Here is a 16,193-nt window from a genome sequence, read left to right as displayed (position 1 = left end):
CATCCACATCACTGAGGATCTCAAATGGTCTGTACATACTGGCTGTGCGGTGAAAAAGGCACAACAGTGCCTCTTTCATCTCAGACGGTTGACGAAGTTTGGTATGAACCCTCAAATCCTAAGAACTTTCTATAGGGGCACAATTGAGAGCATCCTGACTGGCTGCATCACTGCCTGAGATGGGAACTGTACTTCCCTCAACCTCAGGACACTGCAGAGAGTGGTGCGGACAGCCCAGCGCATCTGTAGACTTGAACTTCCCACTATTGAGGACATTCACAAAGACAGGTCTGTAAAAAGGGCCCGAAGGGTCACTGGGGACCTGAGTCACCCCGACCACTGTTTCAGCTGCTACCATCCGGAAAACGGTACCGCAGCATAAAAGCCAGGACCAACAGGCTCCGGGACAGCTTCTTCCCCCAGGCCATCAGAATGCTTAATTCATGCTGACACAACTGTATTTCTATGTTATACTGACTATCCTGTTATACATACAATTTATTATAAATTACTATAAAATGCACATTTAGATGGAGACGTAATGTAAAGATTGTTACTCCTCATGCATATGAAGAATGTAAGTAATAAAGTCTGATTCAGATACCAAAGTACCTTCAAACAAAATGCTGATTTTTGCCCATTTGTGCAGTGCAGGCTCCGACTCATCTCCCAACTGTGATCTTGTACATGGAAGACTGTATGATGCTAGAAATTCTACTGTTTCCCTACCAGGTACCAACTAAAATAACTAAATCATTGTTGGATGAAATCCTATGCAAACAGTGGGAGCACAACGACCTCAAGATGCTCTTGCAGAATCACATCTATATTGCATGGCACTACAAGACATAACAGCGATGGTAACAAAAGTTGATGACTCTTCAGTACATTTAGTAACATTTCACTTTGTATTTCTGCTCAAAATATGCTGTAACCAGCCCTGTAAATTCATACCTCACTTAATCCATAGTTCATCTTCCACTAGTAAAACTTCGATCTTCGTAGATGGAGATCTCGATCTGCAATTACCCGAGTTAAGGAAACAAATAAGTACTGAAGGCATGGCTGACACTGAACATGAAAGTTGCCTTCAAAGTAACCTGTGAAACAATTAAGTTGTACTTATACAATATCTGAAAACATTGCTTCATTTATTATCAAACAGGTAAATTGTGGCAATGACATTTTCAATCTCTCATTGCTACAGTCTTTAAGTTCCCACCTGCTTCAAATGGACAACAATCATACCAGTGAAAGAGCAGGGTGAGCTACTTTAATGACTATCATCCAGCAGCATTCACCCCTCCACTGATGAAGTGTTTTGAAAGGTTGGTTATGGTTGGAATCAACTCCTGTCTCAGCAAGGACTTGGACCCACTGCAAATTTGCCTACCGCCACAATAGGTCTACAGCAGATGTGATTTCATTGGCTCTTCAAGTATCCTTAGATCATCTAGACAATACTAATACTTATGTCAGGATGCTGTTTATTGACTACAGCTCAGCATTTAAGACAATCTTTCCTACAGTTCTAATTGAAAGCTCCAAAGCCCGGGCCTTTGTACCTCTCTCTGCAACTGTATCCTCGACTTTCTCAACAGAAGACCACAGTCTGTATGGATTGGAATTAACATCTCTACCTCACCAACAATGAACACTGGTGCACCTGAAGGATGTGTACTTAGCCCACTGCTCTACTCTCTTTACACCCATGACTGTGTGGCTAGGCACAGCTCAAATGCTATCTATGAATTTGCTGATGACACAACTAATGTTGGCAGAACTTCAGATGGCGACAAGAAGGAATACAAAAGTGAGATATATCAGCAAGTTGAGCTTTGTCATAGCAACAATCTTGTAAAACAAGAGAACTGGTTGTGAAAGAATGGGACAAGGAAACACACACCAGTCCTCAGAGGGACTAGAAGTGGAAAGAGTGAGCAATTTCAAGTTCCTGGATGTCAACATCTCTGAGGACGTATCCTGGGCTCTACATATCAATGCAGATACAAAGAAGGGACAACAGGTATACTTCATCGGGAGTTTCAGGAAATTTGGTATGTCATCAAAGACACTCGTAAATTTCTGTAGATGTACCATGAATAGCATTCTAACTGGCTGCAACACCATTGGTACTGGGGATGGGGGACTGCAGAGGATCAAAAGAAGCTACATAAAGAGGTGAACTCAATCAATCCATTATTAAGGATCCCCATCACCAGGACATGGCCTCTTCTTCTTGTTACCAACAGGAAGGAGGGTCAAGAGCTCAAAAGCACACGCTTAATGATTCAGGAACACTGTCTTCCCCTTTTTGCACTACTTATTAATATGTAATGCTACATATTTGAGTACTTATTTGCTACTCTTTTTGCACTACTTATTAATATGTAATGCATTGTACTGCTGCAGCAAAAGCAACAAATAACACAACATATGCCGGTCGGTGATAGTAATCCTGATTCTGACACCGCCTGCACTCAAAAAGATAAAAGTCATGACTGGACAGTCCACAACTCTGGCCGTTTTACTATCAGGCCAAAACAAATGTCAAGCAATACTGTCACAGAGGGTGACATTCTCTAGGAGATGGAGTCCGGGTGAAATCTTGGAAAACATGGACCACTTCCTAGATTTTACGATCCACCTCCTTCTTGGCAAAGGCAGACATCGATGAACACATCACTGCACCAGTACAATCTCTGGTCAATTGAGGGAAAAGGTGTCTGAAGAGCCAGACATAAATCTGGCAGAAAACTCAGTCAATAAGCATCCTTGCCCTCCTTTCACTTACTACATTACTATACCACAAAGCCCTGGAAAAAATATCGTAAATGCCAAGCAAAATCCTCCAAGTCCACTGCTTGGGTAAGCAACATTAGCAATCTTGCCCAGGCTAACACCCTCAGCACCCAGTCTCATTACTCTTAGAGGTTTATGCTGTACAGGTTATATTGATCACACAACTGAAAGCAAAAATAAATCTATTAGAAAAAAATAAATAATCTGCAGGATTAGCTTTATTAGCATACACTGAAATGCGTCATTTACAGCAAGTGTTGCCACGCTGCTGCCATGCACACAACTCACATCAGCTGGAGGAACTCAGTCAAGCAACATCTATGGAAGTAACTGTTGATGTTTCAGTTTGAAACCCAGTTCCAGATTGAGTTTCGACCTAAAATGTCAACAATTCCTTTCCTCCCCTACTGCTGCTCAATCCACTGAATTCATCCAGATTTGTTGCTTCAGATTCCAGCATCCACAGTGTCTTGTGTCAAAACTATTACATGCTGTGCAATGGGAGATTAGCAGGTAGACAGAAAAGATTCAAGGATTTGCACAAAGCTTCCTTAAAGGGAAATATCACCACTGATTTCTAAGAACCTCTGGCCCACGACCACGTGGAAGCAGGCTTCAGATGGCAATGAAAACTTTGAAGCCAAAAGCAGGAACAAAGAGAAGCCCTGCATAAACAGCAATGAAGCAATGCCTCACAAACTACCTACCTGCCCCATCAGCCACTGCATGCTTATTTTGGAGGGGCTTGCCAATCCAACCATCACAGAGCTCAGAGAGGGGGAGACAAAACAAAGAGGAGGAAGAATCCATCAAAAATCTTTAGGTTTCAGAAAGGTTTGGAAAACTAGCAAAACAAGACTCCGATTCCAAAGGAGGGGGAAGCAAGAAATATAGCTTAATACCTACTATCAGGAAAACATTAGAATAAATTATTAAGCAGGTAACAGCAGAATATTCTGAAAGTTATAATCTCAAAGAATCAGCACAGCTTCATTCAGGGCAAATTAATTTCCTCCAAATTTATGTAAGTTATTCAATAAAGTACTAGCTAAAGTAGATGGACGGGGAAACAGAAGATGTAATACAATTGGAATAGTGTTTAACAAGCTGCCCGATAAAAATGGTTACTTCGCAAGATCTTATGCTATGAGAGGCAGTATATTAACATGAGTGGAGGAACTGTAACTAGCAGGAAACAACTAGTGGGGGTAAAAAAAATTACTGAGAATTCTTAACCAGTGGAGTGTTGTTGGGATTGGTGCTGAGACTGCAGCTGTTTACAATATACAGTAATGGTGCAGAGGAAGGAAGTGAGTACACTGTAGCCAAATTTGCAGATAATACAAATGTAGGGGAAGTCAAGCTGCGAGGATACAAGCAGCTTATGGAGAACCATGAACAGCTTAAGCAAACTCTCAAAATGATGGCAACTGGAACACAATGCCAGAGATGTGAAGTTCATTTTACCAACTTGAACAATGAAAGCTATGTAAATAGAGAAACACATAAAGCTACCACACGAAGTCCTTGTAGAAGAAAGAAAAAAAAACAGCATACTCCATTGGGAAAACTAATGGAACATCAGTTTTAATTTCAAGGGAGGAGAGGGGTATAATGGGAAGACTTACTACAACCATACAAGGCACTAAGGAGATCTCATCAAGAGAAATGTGTAAAAGGTTTGGTCATTTCATTCAAGAAGGCTTCTCATTCAAAGCAGTACACAGAAGACTCACCAGGACAATCCCAGGTATGGATGGAATACCTCTTGAAGAAACATTGAACAAATTCAATCTGCACTCAATAGTTGAAAAGGGGAGGCTAAGTTAATGAAACCTATAAGATCACCTTGGGATAAATGCCAGGAGGATATCGAATCAAGTTTAGTAACACTAACATATGTCATGAAATTTTTTAACTTAGCAGCAGCAGTACAATGCAATACATGACAATATAGATAAAATTATGTCAATTACAGTATATATAAAATCATTAACTTAAAATAATGTAAGGACAGAAATATATAAAAAAAATGAGGCAGTGTTCATGAGTTCAATGTCCTTTTAGGAATCAAATGGCAGTGGGGAAAAAGCTATTCCTGAATCATTGAGTGTGTGCCTTCAGGCTTCTCTACCTCCTTCCTGACGGTAACAATGAGAAGATAAGCATGTGCTGGGTGATGGGGGTCCTTAATAAAGGGCACGGCCTTTCTGAGGCACCGCTCCTTGAAGATGTTTTGGACACTATAGAGGCTAGTACCCAAGATGGAGCTGACTAAATTAACAATTTTCTGTAGCTTCTTCCAATCCTGTGCAGAAGCACCCCTCCCCACCCTCATACCAGACAGTGATACAGCCTGTCAGAAAACTCTCCATGGTACATTTGCAGAAGTTTGAATATTTTAGGTGACAAACCAAATCTTCTCAATATTCCCCTCATGAGTGCGTTGCCTCAGAATAAGGAGGCACTCATTTAATACTGAGATAAAGAAGAATTTCTTCTCACAAAGGCTCAAGTCTCTGTAGAACTCTTGCCTCAGATAGTTGTCAAGAATGATTCCTTCAATACAATCAAATCTGATACATTAATAAAAAAAAGAAAATGAAGGGATATGGGAAGAGGCCAGGAATGAGGCCTTGAGGAAAGTCACCAATCTTATCATCTGGCAAACAAGACTTGAGAGGCAAAGTAGCTTATTATTTCTTTTAGTCTTGCGTTTGACAAATGCACTATTTACAGTAGGTCACTGTGATATGAAACTGAACAGGTCCCATATTAAATGTCTACAATGGTGAGTGTTCAGCTCAGGTGAAGCAGTTACATTAAAAACTGGCCCTCGCAAGAATAAGACCTTCATTCAAAGGGTAAATGTAAGATGCCGATAGAGAAAATGTGTACCTGTGATTATTCGGCAAGAAAAAACTTAACTTATTGTGAAGACAGTGGAATTATCCACTGACCCAATAAATAAAAAGTTGTAAATAAAATATCAAGGGGCTACAGATCACAAAGGAACAGCATCCCTGCCTTAGTCAGCAATTATAAAGAAAGGGAAATATTAAGGGATGCCACATTTGCAGTTGTAATAGTGATACAACGCACTCTGTCCAGAGCGCATTGACACAAGATCATTTGGAGAATTATTTCTTCTATCGGAAGATGTTCAATGCTGATTGTTGACATTTACTAGGAAAACAAGAGTTGCATTCTCGAGGAAAATAAGGTTGATTTTCCTTCTTTCTTTTTTTTCCCATAAAAAAATGCTTTAATACTTTGTTTTTTTGATTATTATTGATATACTGTTTAGCCTGGTTGACAGCTTAACTTTTACTCTACATATGGATATATTATCTTGATTATTTTGATGTATTTGTTTTCTGTTGTTGATTTTCAATAATAATTAATAAAAAGATTTAAAAAGAAAAAGGTTGATTCAATCAGGTCTTGCTTACGCAAGGAAAAAGCATTCACATTCTATTCCAAGTCCAACAAGGTGAGATCTAATTCACAAATATTTTTCCCAAATTTGCATGATTAGAACTGGCAGCTATGGACGAGTCTGTGAACCATTTAGTTAGTCAGATTAATTAACTATCATGTCCTTCATTACACAGAGATACAGCTAGTAAATTTATTATTGTGCAGCATTTAAGGGGAGCAAATTACAGCAAACAAAAAAATCAAATAATAATTAAATTGTAATTAACTTGGAAATATTTTCCTTCTCCTACTTTACCCTTCAAGAATCATTGTCCAAAGAAGGCAGAAGCAGAAATCTCTGAAGTAACAAGATAATGAAATTTGACTGTATCGTGCACTGGAACACTCCAGCCTCAAACAAGGCGAGAGATTAAAAGTTCATCATATCTATCACCATGCCATATAAATGGGAAACTATACTTCTCAAACAGATTTTTTTCTTGGGTGCGAGCTGAAAGGCAATAGGGAACCTAACCATGTGGCACAGTGGATTCCAGATATGAGATGAGTGCTTGTTTACTGTGAATTGCAAGAAAGACCACCACAGTGACAAAGCTAGAACTACTGCCTCATGATTCCAGTGACCCTAGTTCAATGCTGACTTCCAGAACTCGGTGGGAAGAAGGGCCTACTTCTGTTCTGCATGACCACATGACAGAGCATTTCAGTCTTTTTTTTCCCCACATCTCCATCCCACTATAGTATGTTATTCAAAGGTTCAAAGGTACATTTAACGTCAGAGATATGTATACAATATACATCCTGAAATGCTTTTTCTTCACAACCGTCCACGAAAACAGAGGAGTGCCCCAAAGAATGAATGACAGTTAAGTGTTAGAACCCCGAAGTCCCCCACCAGCTCCCCTCCCTCCCACGGGTAAGTGGCAGCAAGCAACAATACCCCCTCCCCACCAGCAAAAAATAAAGCGTACCCCCTACCAGCACTCAAGCATGAGCAAAACAATAGCGAAGACACAGACTTGTAGTTACCCCAAAGACTACATTGTTCACCCGATAATTCAACATGCTGAGGCTCTCGCTCTCCTAATAAGGGAGAAAGAGCTGACTCCATTCCATTTTCCAACGAGATAACAAACAACTCGCTGGTTTACGATGTTAAAAGTCCGTTACGTCACTTTTTTTGAGCTCTGTGCCTGGAGATCGCAAGGATCCCGGGTCCCCAGGCACACAGCAGATGTTCCGACTCCCCCAATGATCTTATAAATCCAGGCTATGAAATATATATTGGAAATACTATGTCCAGTATTGAAGTCTTCAATCTGGACAATTGTGTGATATGTCGAATATATAGGTGTGCTTCAGGGATCTGTTCTGGGACCCTTACTCTTCGCGAATTTTATAAATGACCTGGATGAGGAAGTGGAGGGATGGATTAGTAAGTTTGCTGATGACACAAAGGTTGGGGATGTTGTGGATAGTGTGGAGGGCTGTCAGAGGTTACAGCGGGACAATGATAGAATGCAAAACTGGGCTGAGAAGTGGCAGATGGAGTTCAACCCAGATAAGTGCGAAGTGGTTCATTTTGGTAGGTCAAATATGATGGCAGAATATAGTATTAATAGTAAGACTCTCTTGGCAGCGTGGAAGATCAGAAGGATCTTGGGATCAGAGTCCATAGGACTCTCAAAGCAGCTGCGCAGATTGACTCTGTGGTTAGGAAGGCATACAGTGTATTAGCCTTCATCAATCGTGGAATTGAATTTAGGAGCCGGGAGGTAATGTTGCAGCTATATAGGACCCTGGTCAGACCCCACTTGGAGTACTGTGCTCAGTTCTGGTCACCTCACTACAGAAAGGATGTGGAAACCATAGAAAGGGTGCAGAGGAGATTTACAAGGATGTCGCCTGGATTGGGGAGCATGCCTTATGAAGGCAGGTTGAGTGAACTCGGCCTTTTCTCCTTGGAGCGACGGAGGATGAGAGATGACCTGAAAGAGGTATATAAGATGATGAGAGGTATTGATCGTGTGGATAGTCAGCAGCTTTTTCCCAGGGCTAAAATGGCTGCCACAAGAGGACACAGGTTTAAGGTGCTTGGGAGCAGGTACAGAGGAGATGTCAGAGGTAAGTTTCTTCTTTTTTTTTTTAAAACGCAGAGAGTGATGAGTGCGTGGAATGGGCTACCGGCAAAGGAGGTGGAGGTGGATACGATAGGGTCTTTTAAGAGATTTTTGGATAGGTACATGGAGCTTAGAAAAATAGAGGGCTATGGGCAACCCTAGTAATTTCTAAGATAGGGACATGTTCGTCACAACTTTGTGGGCCAAAGGGCCTGTATTGAGCTGTAGATTTTCTATGTTTCTATGTACCTACCATAGGATGTGAGCCGGATCTGAAGAATACAGACATATGCCAATACAGCCAGGAAAAAAAAGGTTCCAAATCCTGCTTTCGGTCTGTGACAATATCTGGATCATACACGCCCTCTCCTCTCCAAAGTACTTGCAGAAACCAACAACTCAAGATCACAATTTTAGAGTCTAAATTCAGACCTGCAAAGACTAGCTTTGTGCATTGAAACATCCAGTGAAATGCACTCCTTGCATTAAATCAGATCAGTGGGGATTATGTTGGAAGCAGCCCACAACTGTCATCACACTTCCAGTGCCAACATGACATGCCTACAAATTACTAACCCTAAATGTATGTCTTTGGAATGTGGGAGGAAACCGCAGCACACGGAGAAAACCCACACTGTCATGGGGAAAACCAACAAACTTCTTACAGACAGCAGTGGGAATTGGACTCTGATCGGTGATGCTGTACAGTGATTGCAATAACAGCTACGCCACCCTGAAAATTTTGTAAGAACTGCAAATACTAAATTCAGAACTCAAAAAGCTCCTTGGACACCCAGAGGCAAGATCATTCTTAGACTGGTTTGGCAATCACCAGCAGATCCCAGACATCGACTGCATTAGTTATCAATTCACCAGATTATTTAAGCTGAATGCGTAGAAAGGAAGTCCAGGATCTAGCTTCACTCAAGGGACAGTCAATGCACCAACAGTGAAATTGCTAGTATCCAATATTACAAAAGTGAAACCTGAACATTGCATTAAAAAATAATGATGGACTGGGGAAAGTCAATGTGAAATTGCAAAAAGGCAACTTCGACTTGATTAGTGATTAAATACAGGTTATATAGCAAGTGCAGCAAGCAATTAGGAAGTCAAACTGTATAATGGCTTTATTACAAGAGGATTTGAGTACAAGAGCAATGACGTAGTTGCACGGATGAGGCTTGCTCTGGCTGGGGCTACTAGAACCATAACCATAAGGCCATAAGATATTGGAACAGAATTAGGCCATTTGGCCCATCGAGTCTGCTCCATCGCAGCTGATCCATTTTTCTGCTCAGCCCAAATGTCCTGCCTTCTTCCTGTATCCCTTCATGCCCTGACCAATGAAGAGTCCAATAACTTCTGCCTTAAATATACCCAATAACTTGACCTTTACAGCAGCCTGGGGCAATGAATTCCAGAATCACCACTCTCTGACTAAAGAAATTCCTCTTCATCTCCATTCTATAAAGATGCCCCTCTATTCTGAGGCTATGTCCTTTGGTCCTAGACTCTCCCACCATAGGCAACATCCTCCCCATATCCACTCTATTGAGGTCTTTCAACATTCGATAGGTTTCAATTAGGTTAATCCTCATTCTTCCGAATCCTAGTGAATACAGGCCTAGAGTAATCAAATGCTTTCCATACGACAAGCCATTCAATCCTGGAATTATTTTTGTGAACCAGGGATAACAGTCACAAGATTAGGGATTGGTCATTGGGCACTGAAAAGAAGAGACATTTCTTCATTGAGGGCAGTTAACCTGCAACAATGCTGGGTTTCATTTCAATAAGTCAGATCAATAGATTTTTGCACATTAAATGAATTGAGACGCAGTGTTAGCATAGGAAAATTTACTGATGGAAAAAGATCAGTCATGACACTGGGAAGAAACGCAAGTGGCCAAATGATCTACTCTCATCCTTTCAATTAAAGCACCCCACCTAATCTGGGGAAAATATGCTCCTTTACAACAATACACCAATTTTAACCTCAGAATGCCCCAATGTTTAAGAATAATAAATCACTTGAAAATTGAGTTATTGCTTGGGAACACTGCAACAAATTCACACACAGCAAGCTCCCATAAACCTCACTGAATAATGATCAATGTCTTGAGGTTTCAGCTGTGACACATGCTGGCAGGATTTTAAGAATTATTTCACTCTTCTTTGAAACTGTGTGTCAGGATCTCAAGTCTAACTGATGTTGTTGACTTATAACTGTACTGCAAGACCCCATTCAAACTGAACAAAGTTCACTGATGACATAACATTGGCTGGCCTTATCAATAACGATGACAAGACAGCGTATACAGAAGACACAGCGGGGTTTGTAGAATGGTGTGAGCACAACTTGAGCCTCAATGTGAACAAGACTAAAGAGATGATTGTGGATTTTAGGAAGGTGCGAGCTGACCACTCTTCACTGTATAGAAACAGCTCCTCAGTGGAGAGAGTTAGGAGCACCAAGTTTCTTGGAGCATAATTGGGGTCTCGGCCTGAAACGACGACTGTACCTCTTCTTAGAGATGCTGCCTGGCCTGCTGCATTCACCAGCAACTTTGATGTGTGTTGCTTGAATTTCCAACATCTGCAGAATTCCTTGTGTTTGCGTTTTTAAAAGTACTGCGAGGTCTGAAAGGATCATCAAGGTCAGTCACAAACCCCTCCCATTCATCCCAAAATTTCTTTGGCTCCCTAACATCAGACATGAAGTATCGTAGCATTCGGACAAGAACTGTTAGAGTGGGAAACAGCTTCTTCCCCCAGGCCATGAGACTACTGAATTCCTTGCTACCACCCTGGTCTCATCACTTATGAAGCAGCAGTGGCACTAAACTGCTGACTTTTTGATTTGTGTCACAACTGCCCTTTATGCTAAATGTAAATTTTCTGGAATATATTCTATTAATTGTGGTAATATTGCTTTGTGTGTTATTTTGTGAATTATAAGTACTGTGCTTGGTGGTATATACGTACTGCATACAGCTGAATGACAATAAACTTGAACTTGAAATTTAAAGAGCATGCCTTGGCCTTTCACATTCAGACCAATGGAAATACTGCACTTATCTGAAATTCCAGTCCCTACAGGTAGGAATAAAGTCTCTCAAACTCCTGATGCAAGCATACCAACTGAACCACAATACTCAAGAAAGAAAATCAACATAAAAGAGGGAATAATTTTCGCTGTCTGTGACAGGTGTTCATACTTCAGTGAAATAGGGTCCTGCATGACTGAGAAGCAGTGATATTCCCCTTTTATACTTACCACCAGTATCAATAAAGTGTCAGTAACAATAAAACCTGCCTTCTCAGCTCAAGGGCATTTTTCCCATAACAGTTCTTTCGCTGGTCTTCTTCATATTCTTCCTGCATGCCTTGCTGTACACACCTATAACTCGAAACATACTATGTGAAAGAGCAGAGACCGTGAAATTGCTGTGGTATTTTTCTTAGATATTAAATAAATACAATGTGTTGAACACATCTCAAGCATCAATTGGTCTGTGACAACATCTGTGTCACATACACACATACACTCTCAAAACCTATCCGTACACCAACAACATAAGGCCATCATTTTAGAGTCTTAAACACAAGATGATTCAATTGCTTCAGTCACTTTCTTAACCGTGTCTAATTTGCCTGAAGAAAATAAAAAATAATCCCCACAATTGCAGGCACATTGCCATTAGCGATTGGCATATCTCACCAAGACCAGAAAAGGTTTGCAGAAATAACCAACCATACTAAATTCAGCAAGTCAATTCTACTGGCAATATTTAGAACCATTTGCAAAAATCTGTCATTTATTAAAATAATTAATTTCAACCTCCGGGGGCAAGTGCACACACTTGTGCATTCCTGAACCACAGATCAGAAAAGTTCCATTGCTTCACTGTTTGTACCTAGAGCTTCAGGGCACAAGCCTCGGGCCCGCAGATTTTAAAAAAAACTGCTACTTAGTTCCATGACTGCTACCTTGCAATTTTTGCAGAAAGTCAATACCTAAGGACTTTGTTGGAAGCCAGAAAAAAGCTTAGCAATGTTGCACAAAGTAACTCAAAAGCGCTTATCGTCAAAACAAAAGTGATTACATGACCAAGGTCCTATAGTCCGTTCTGGTGATGCAGAAATGTGAAGATTAAATCATCATTTTCAGATGAAGGAAGAAAGCGAGAGCAGTACAAAGTACTGTTAGAGAGTGTGGAAAAAAGTGAAAGGACTGATTACACCAAAGCAAAGAATCGTAGCTCCAGAAATCTATGAACAATGCCATTGATCCTACACTCCAGTATTCTATTCCCACGTCCTTGTACTTCATTCCCCCCTCTCCTTTGCGAGGCCCCATTTCAAAACACACCTTTAACAGTGCCTCTCGTATACCAATTCCTCTCCAATTCCTGTCATTATTTATCCTTACCCCATATTGAGGTCTTTAGAAAAAGCAAGTAACTGGGCAATCAACATTTTTTGTAACATTATTAAATCATACATTGTAAACTAAATGTCTCCAATAGTCCCAGAGTAAGTAAATTTACAAGAACTGTAAATAAATGAGACCATGCAATTTAAAAGACAGTCTTCAGATAGAGGCTTAATAAAATGATGCTGCTGATGCCAAAGGAAGCTGTAGCTCTTGGAGACAACTGTATTCGGGAAGGAGGAAGTGATAATCAAAAGGGCAGATTTGGAACACAGTGTTCAAAATTTAACATTGATAGTGGTCTTCACAAGAAAAATGTTCATTCTGAGCTTTAATTAAAAAGTGACACAAACTAGATTGTGCTCTGAGGTAAAATGTGAGTTTTGCTTTCATTAAAAACTCAATTACCATCAAAATGGGTAAATGATTCAGAGCAATTCCCTCTGGATATCGCCTACTGCAGCAATTCCTTTCACTGTGAATTTTAGATTTTTTTTCAATACACAACTGATTGTACAACTGTTCCCTGGTTCTGGAGATTATAAGCCTATTTCCACATCACTTGGACTGATAAAGATATCCCATCACAATCAAGACCATACCAAGAAGATCAGATATATGGGCAGAATTAGGTCATTGAGCCCATCAAGTTTGCTCTGCAATTCCATCATTGCTAATTTATTATCCCTCTCAACCTCATTCCCCATAACCTTTGATGCCCTGGCTAATTAAAAACCTACTAACCACCATTTTAAATATATCCAATGACTTGGCCTCCACAGCCATCTGTGACAATGAATGCCACAAATTCACCACATTCTGGCTAAAGAAATACCTCATCATCTTTGTTCTAAGTGGATGTATCTCTATTCTGAGACTGTGCCCTCTGATCCTAGACTCTCCACTATAGGAAACATTCTCTCCACATCTATTCTATCTAGTTCTTTCAAAATTTAATAGATTTCAATGTGATTCTCCCCTGCTCATTCTTCTGAACCTGAGTGAGTACAGGCCCTGAGTCATCAAACACTCATTTGTTAACCCTATCATTCTCAGGATCATTCTCATGAACCTCTTCTGGACCCTCTCCAATGCCAGCATATCTTTTCTTAGATAAGGGGCCCAAAACTGCTCAAAGCTCCAAATGCAGTCTCACCAATGCCATATAAAGCTTCAGCATTATATCCTAGCTTTTATATTCTAGTTTCCTTGAAATTAATGCTAACATTGCATTTACCTTCCTTACCACTGGCTCAACCTGCAAAGTAATCATTAGGGAATCCACAAGGACTCTCACAACCCTATGCGCCTCAGATTTTTATTTTACTTTTCTCCACATTTAGAAAATAGCCCACACCTTTATTCCATCTACCAAAGTGCATGACCATTCACTTCCCTGCACTATATTCCATCTGGCATTTCTTTGCCCCTTCTCCTAATGTGTCCAAGTCCTTTTGCAGACTCCCTGCCTCCTCAAAACTAGCTGCTACTCTAACTTTGTATCATCCATAAACTTGTCCAGAAAGCCATCATTTCCATCATCGAAAGCATTGACATACTGTATAACATGAAAAGAAGTGTTCCCAATACCAAACCCTGCAGAACACCACTAGTCACCAACATACGTCCAATAAATTCCACAGATTCACCACCCTCTGGGTAAAGAAATTCCTCCTCATCTCTGTTCTAAATTGACATCCTTGTATTCTGAGGAAGTCGCCAGCCGGCAGCCAACCAGAAATGAGCTGTCAGACAGCCAATTATCTATCCCTGCTAGTATCTTTCCTGCAATAGCACAGGCTCTTAACTTGTTTGGCAGCTCATGTGTAGCACCATGTCAAAAGCCTTCTGAAAAATCCAAGTAAACAACATCCACTGACTCTCCTTTCTCTATCCTACATGTTATTTCATCAAATAATTTCAACAGGTTACAAATGATCCAAAGTTGCATCTCCATTCACGAAAGATCAAAAGTCACTCCTAAATGTCATTTCTAGTACACAAGTGTAATGGAGAATGAAATAATTGTTTCCCTGGATTCAATGCAGCACACAAAAAAAACACATTAAGATAAAGAACACAACAATAAAATAAATATACAGTTGCAAGAAAAAGATTGTAAGTTCTTTGCAATGACCTGTTTTTCAGCAGTAATCATAAAATGTGGATTGATCTAAGTCACAATAATAGACAAGTACAAATCTGCCTAAACGAGTAACAGACAAACAACTGTACTCTTCATGTCTTTATTGAACACATTGCTTAATCACTCACAGTCCAGACTGGGAAAAAGTTTGTGAACTGGTGAGTCCTTTAGTAGCAACAACCTCCACCAAACATTTCCTATAACTGATCAGATTTGCACAATAGCAAGGAGGAATTTTAGACTATTTTAGACAATTTCTCTTATTGCGTACTGATGAACACAGGTCTTTTGAAATGCTTTTGCAATCTATTCCAGTTTCATGCATCTCAACCATTCTTCTTCTAAGGTCCTCTGAAAGTTGCTTTGATCGAGGCATGGCGTACATAAACAGATCTTTCTCAAGAACATTCGGCTCTGTCAGTAACCTGACTTTGTGTGTCGTTTTTTTATATATAGGGCAGGGCACCTCTACAACCCACACCTCCAATCTCATCACATTGATTGGAACACCTGACTCCAAATAACTTTTGTAGAAGGCATTATCCCAGAGGTTCACATACTTTTTGAACCTAAACTGTGATTATTTAAATAGTGTACTCAGTATTGATGAGAAGTAGTATAATTGTTTGTGTGCTATTAGTTTAGGCAGATTGTGTTTTCGTCTATTCTTGTGACTTAGACGAATATCAGACGACATTTTATGAGTAATTAATGCAGAAAACCAGGTAACTGCAAAGGGTTCACAAACTTCTCCTTGCAACTGTAAATACATAAGAATTATTGTACATCCATAAAGTGATGCAAGGCACAGGAGTTTCTGTACATAAGGTGACTGACAGGAAATGATAAAGTAGTGGTGGTGAGGTGCGCAGGGGTGTGTCAGTGGGTGGAAGTGTTGATCAGCTTTACTGCTTGGGAAAAGTTACTGTTTTTGAGTCTGGTGGTCCCGGTGTGGATGCTATATTGTCTCCTCCCTGATGGGAATGGGACGAACTGACCATAAGCATGGTGGGTGGGATCTTTCAAGATTTTACTTATGAGAGCAGGGCAACATTGAACTCCAGGTGCCACTCAGTTGTCTTTAAATAGAGAGATATTCCAGCCACCTTGGTAGCTTCAGTTAACATTAGAACAAGAACTTCCCATTTTATACTCACCTTTGTTATGCATCTGACCGAATGCACAGGAGTTTTACTACTTCAGTAAACAAATTGGACTAATGTAGAAACAGAAATTTCTGACCATC

At 40.3% G+C, this 16,193-nt stretch overlaps 1 protein-coding gene across 2 annotated transcripts in view; it reads right to left on the bottom strand.

Annotated features, from left to right (window-relative positions):
- The window catches only part of LOC140201792 (golgin subfamily A member 7-like), a 64,590-nt gene that overhangs the window by 22,473 nt on the left and 25,924 nt on the right, over positions 1-16,193 (bottom strand). The window contains exon 5 of one of the 2 annotated variants that reach the window (XM_072266482.1): positions 955-1,019. The exons of the other annotated variant lie outside the window; for it this stretch is intronic. Within the exon in view, the coding sequence (XP_072122583.1) occupies positions 972-1,019 (48 nt within the window). The 3' untranslated portion in view covers positions 955-971. The remainder of the gene's footprint in view (positions 1-954; positions 1,020-16,193) is intronic. 2 annotated transcript variants of the gene reach the window in all.

The sequence above is a fragment of the Mobula birostris genome, chromosome 8, assembly GCF_030028105.1.
Source record: "Mobula birostris isolate sMobBir1 chromosome 8, sMobBir1.hap1, whole genome shotgun sequence".
NCBI lineage: Eukaryota > Metazoa > Chordata > Chondrichthyes > Myliobatiformes > Myliobatidae > Mobula > Mobula birostris.
The sequence above is the reverse complement of the archived record's forward strand: the minus strand, read 5'-3'. Positions and strand labels throughout refer to the sequence as shown.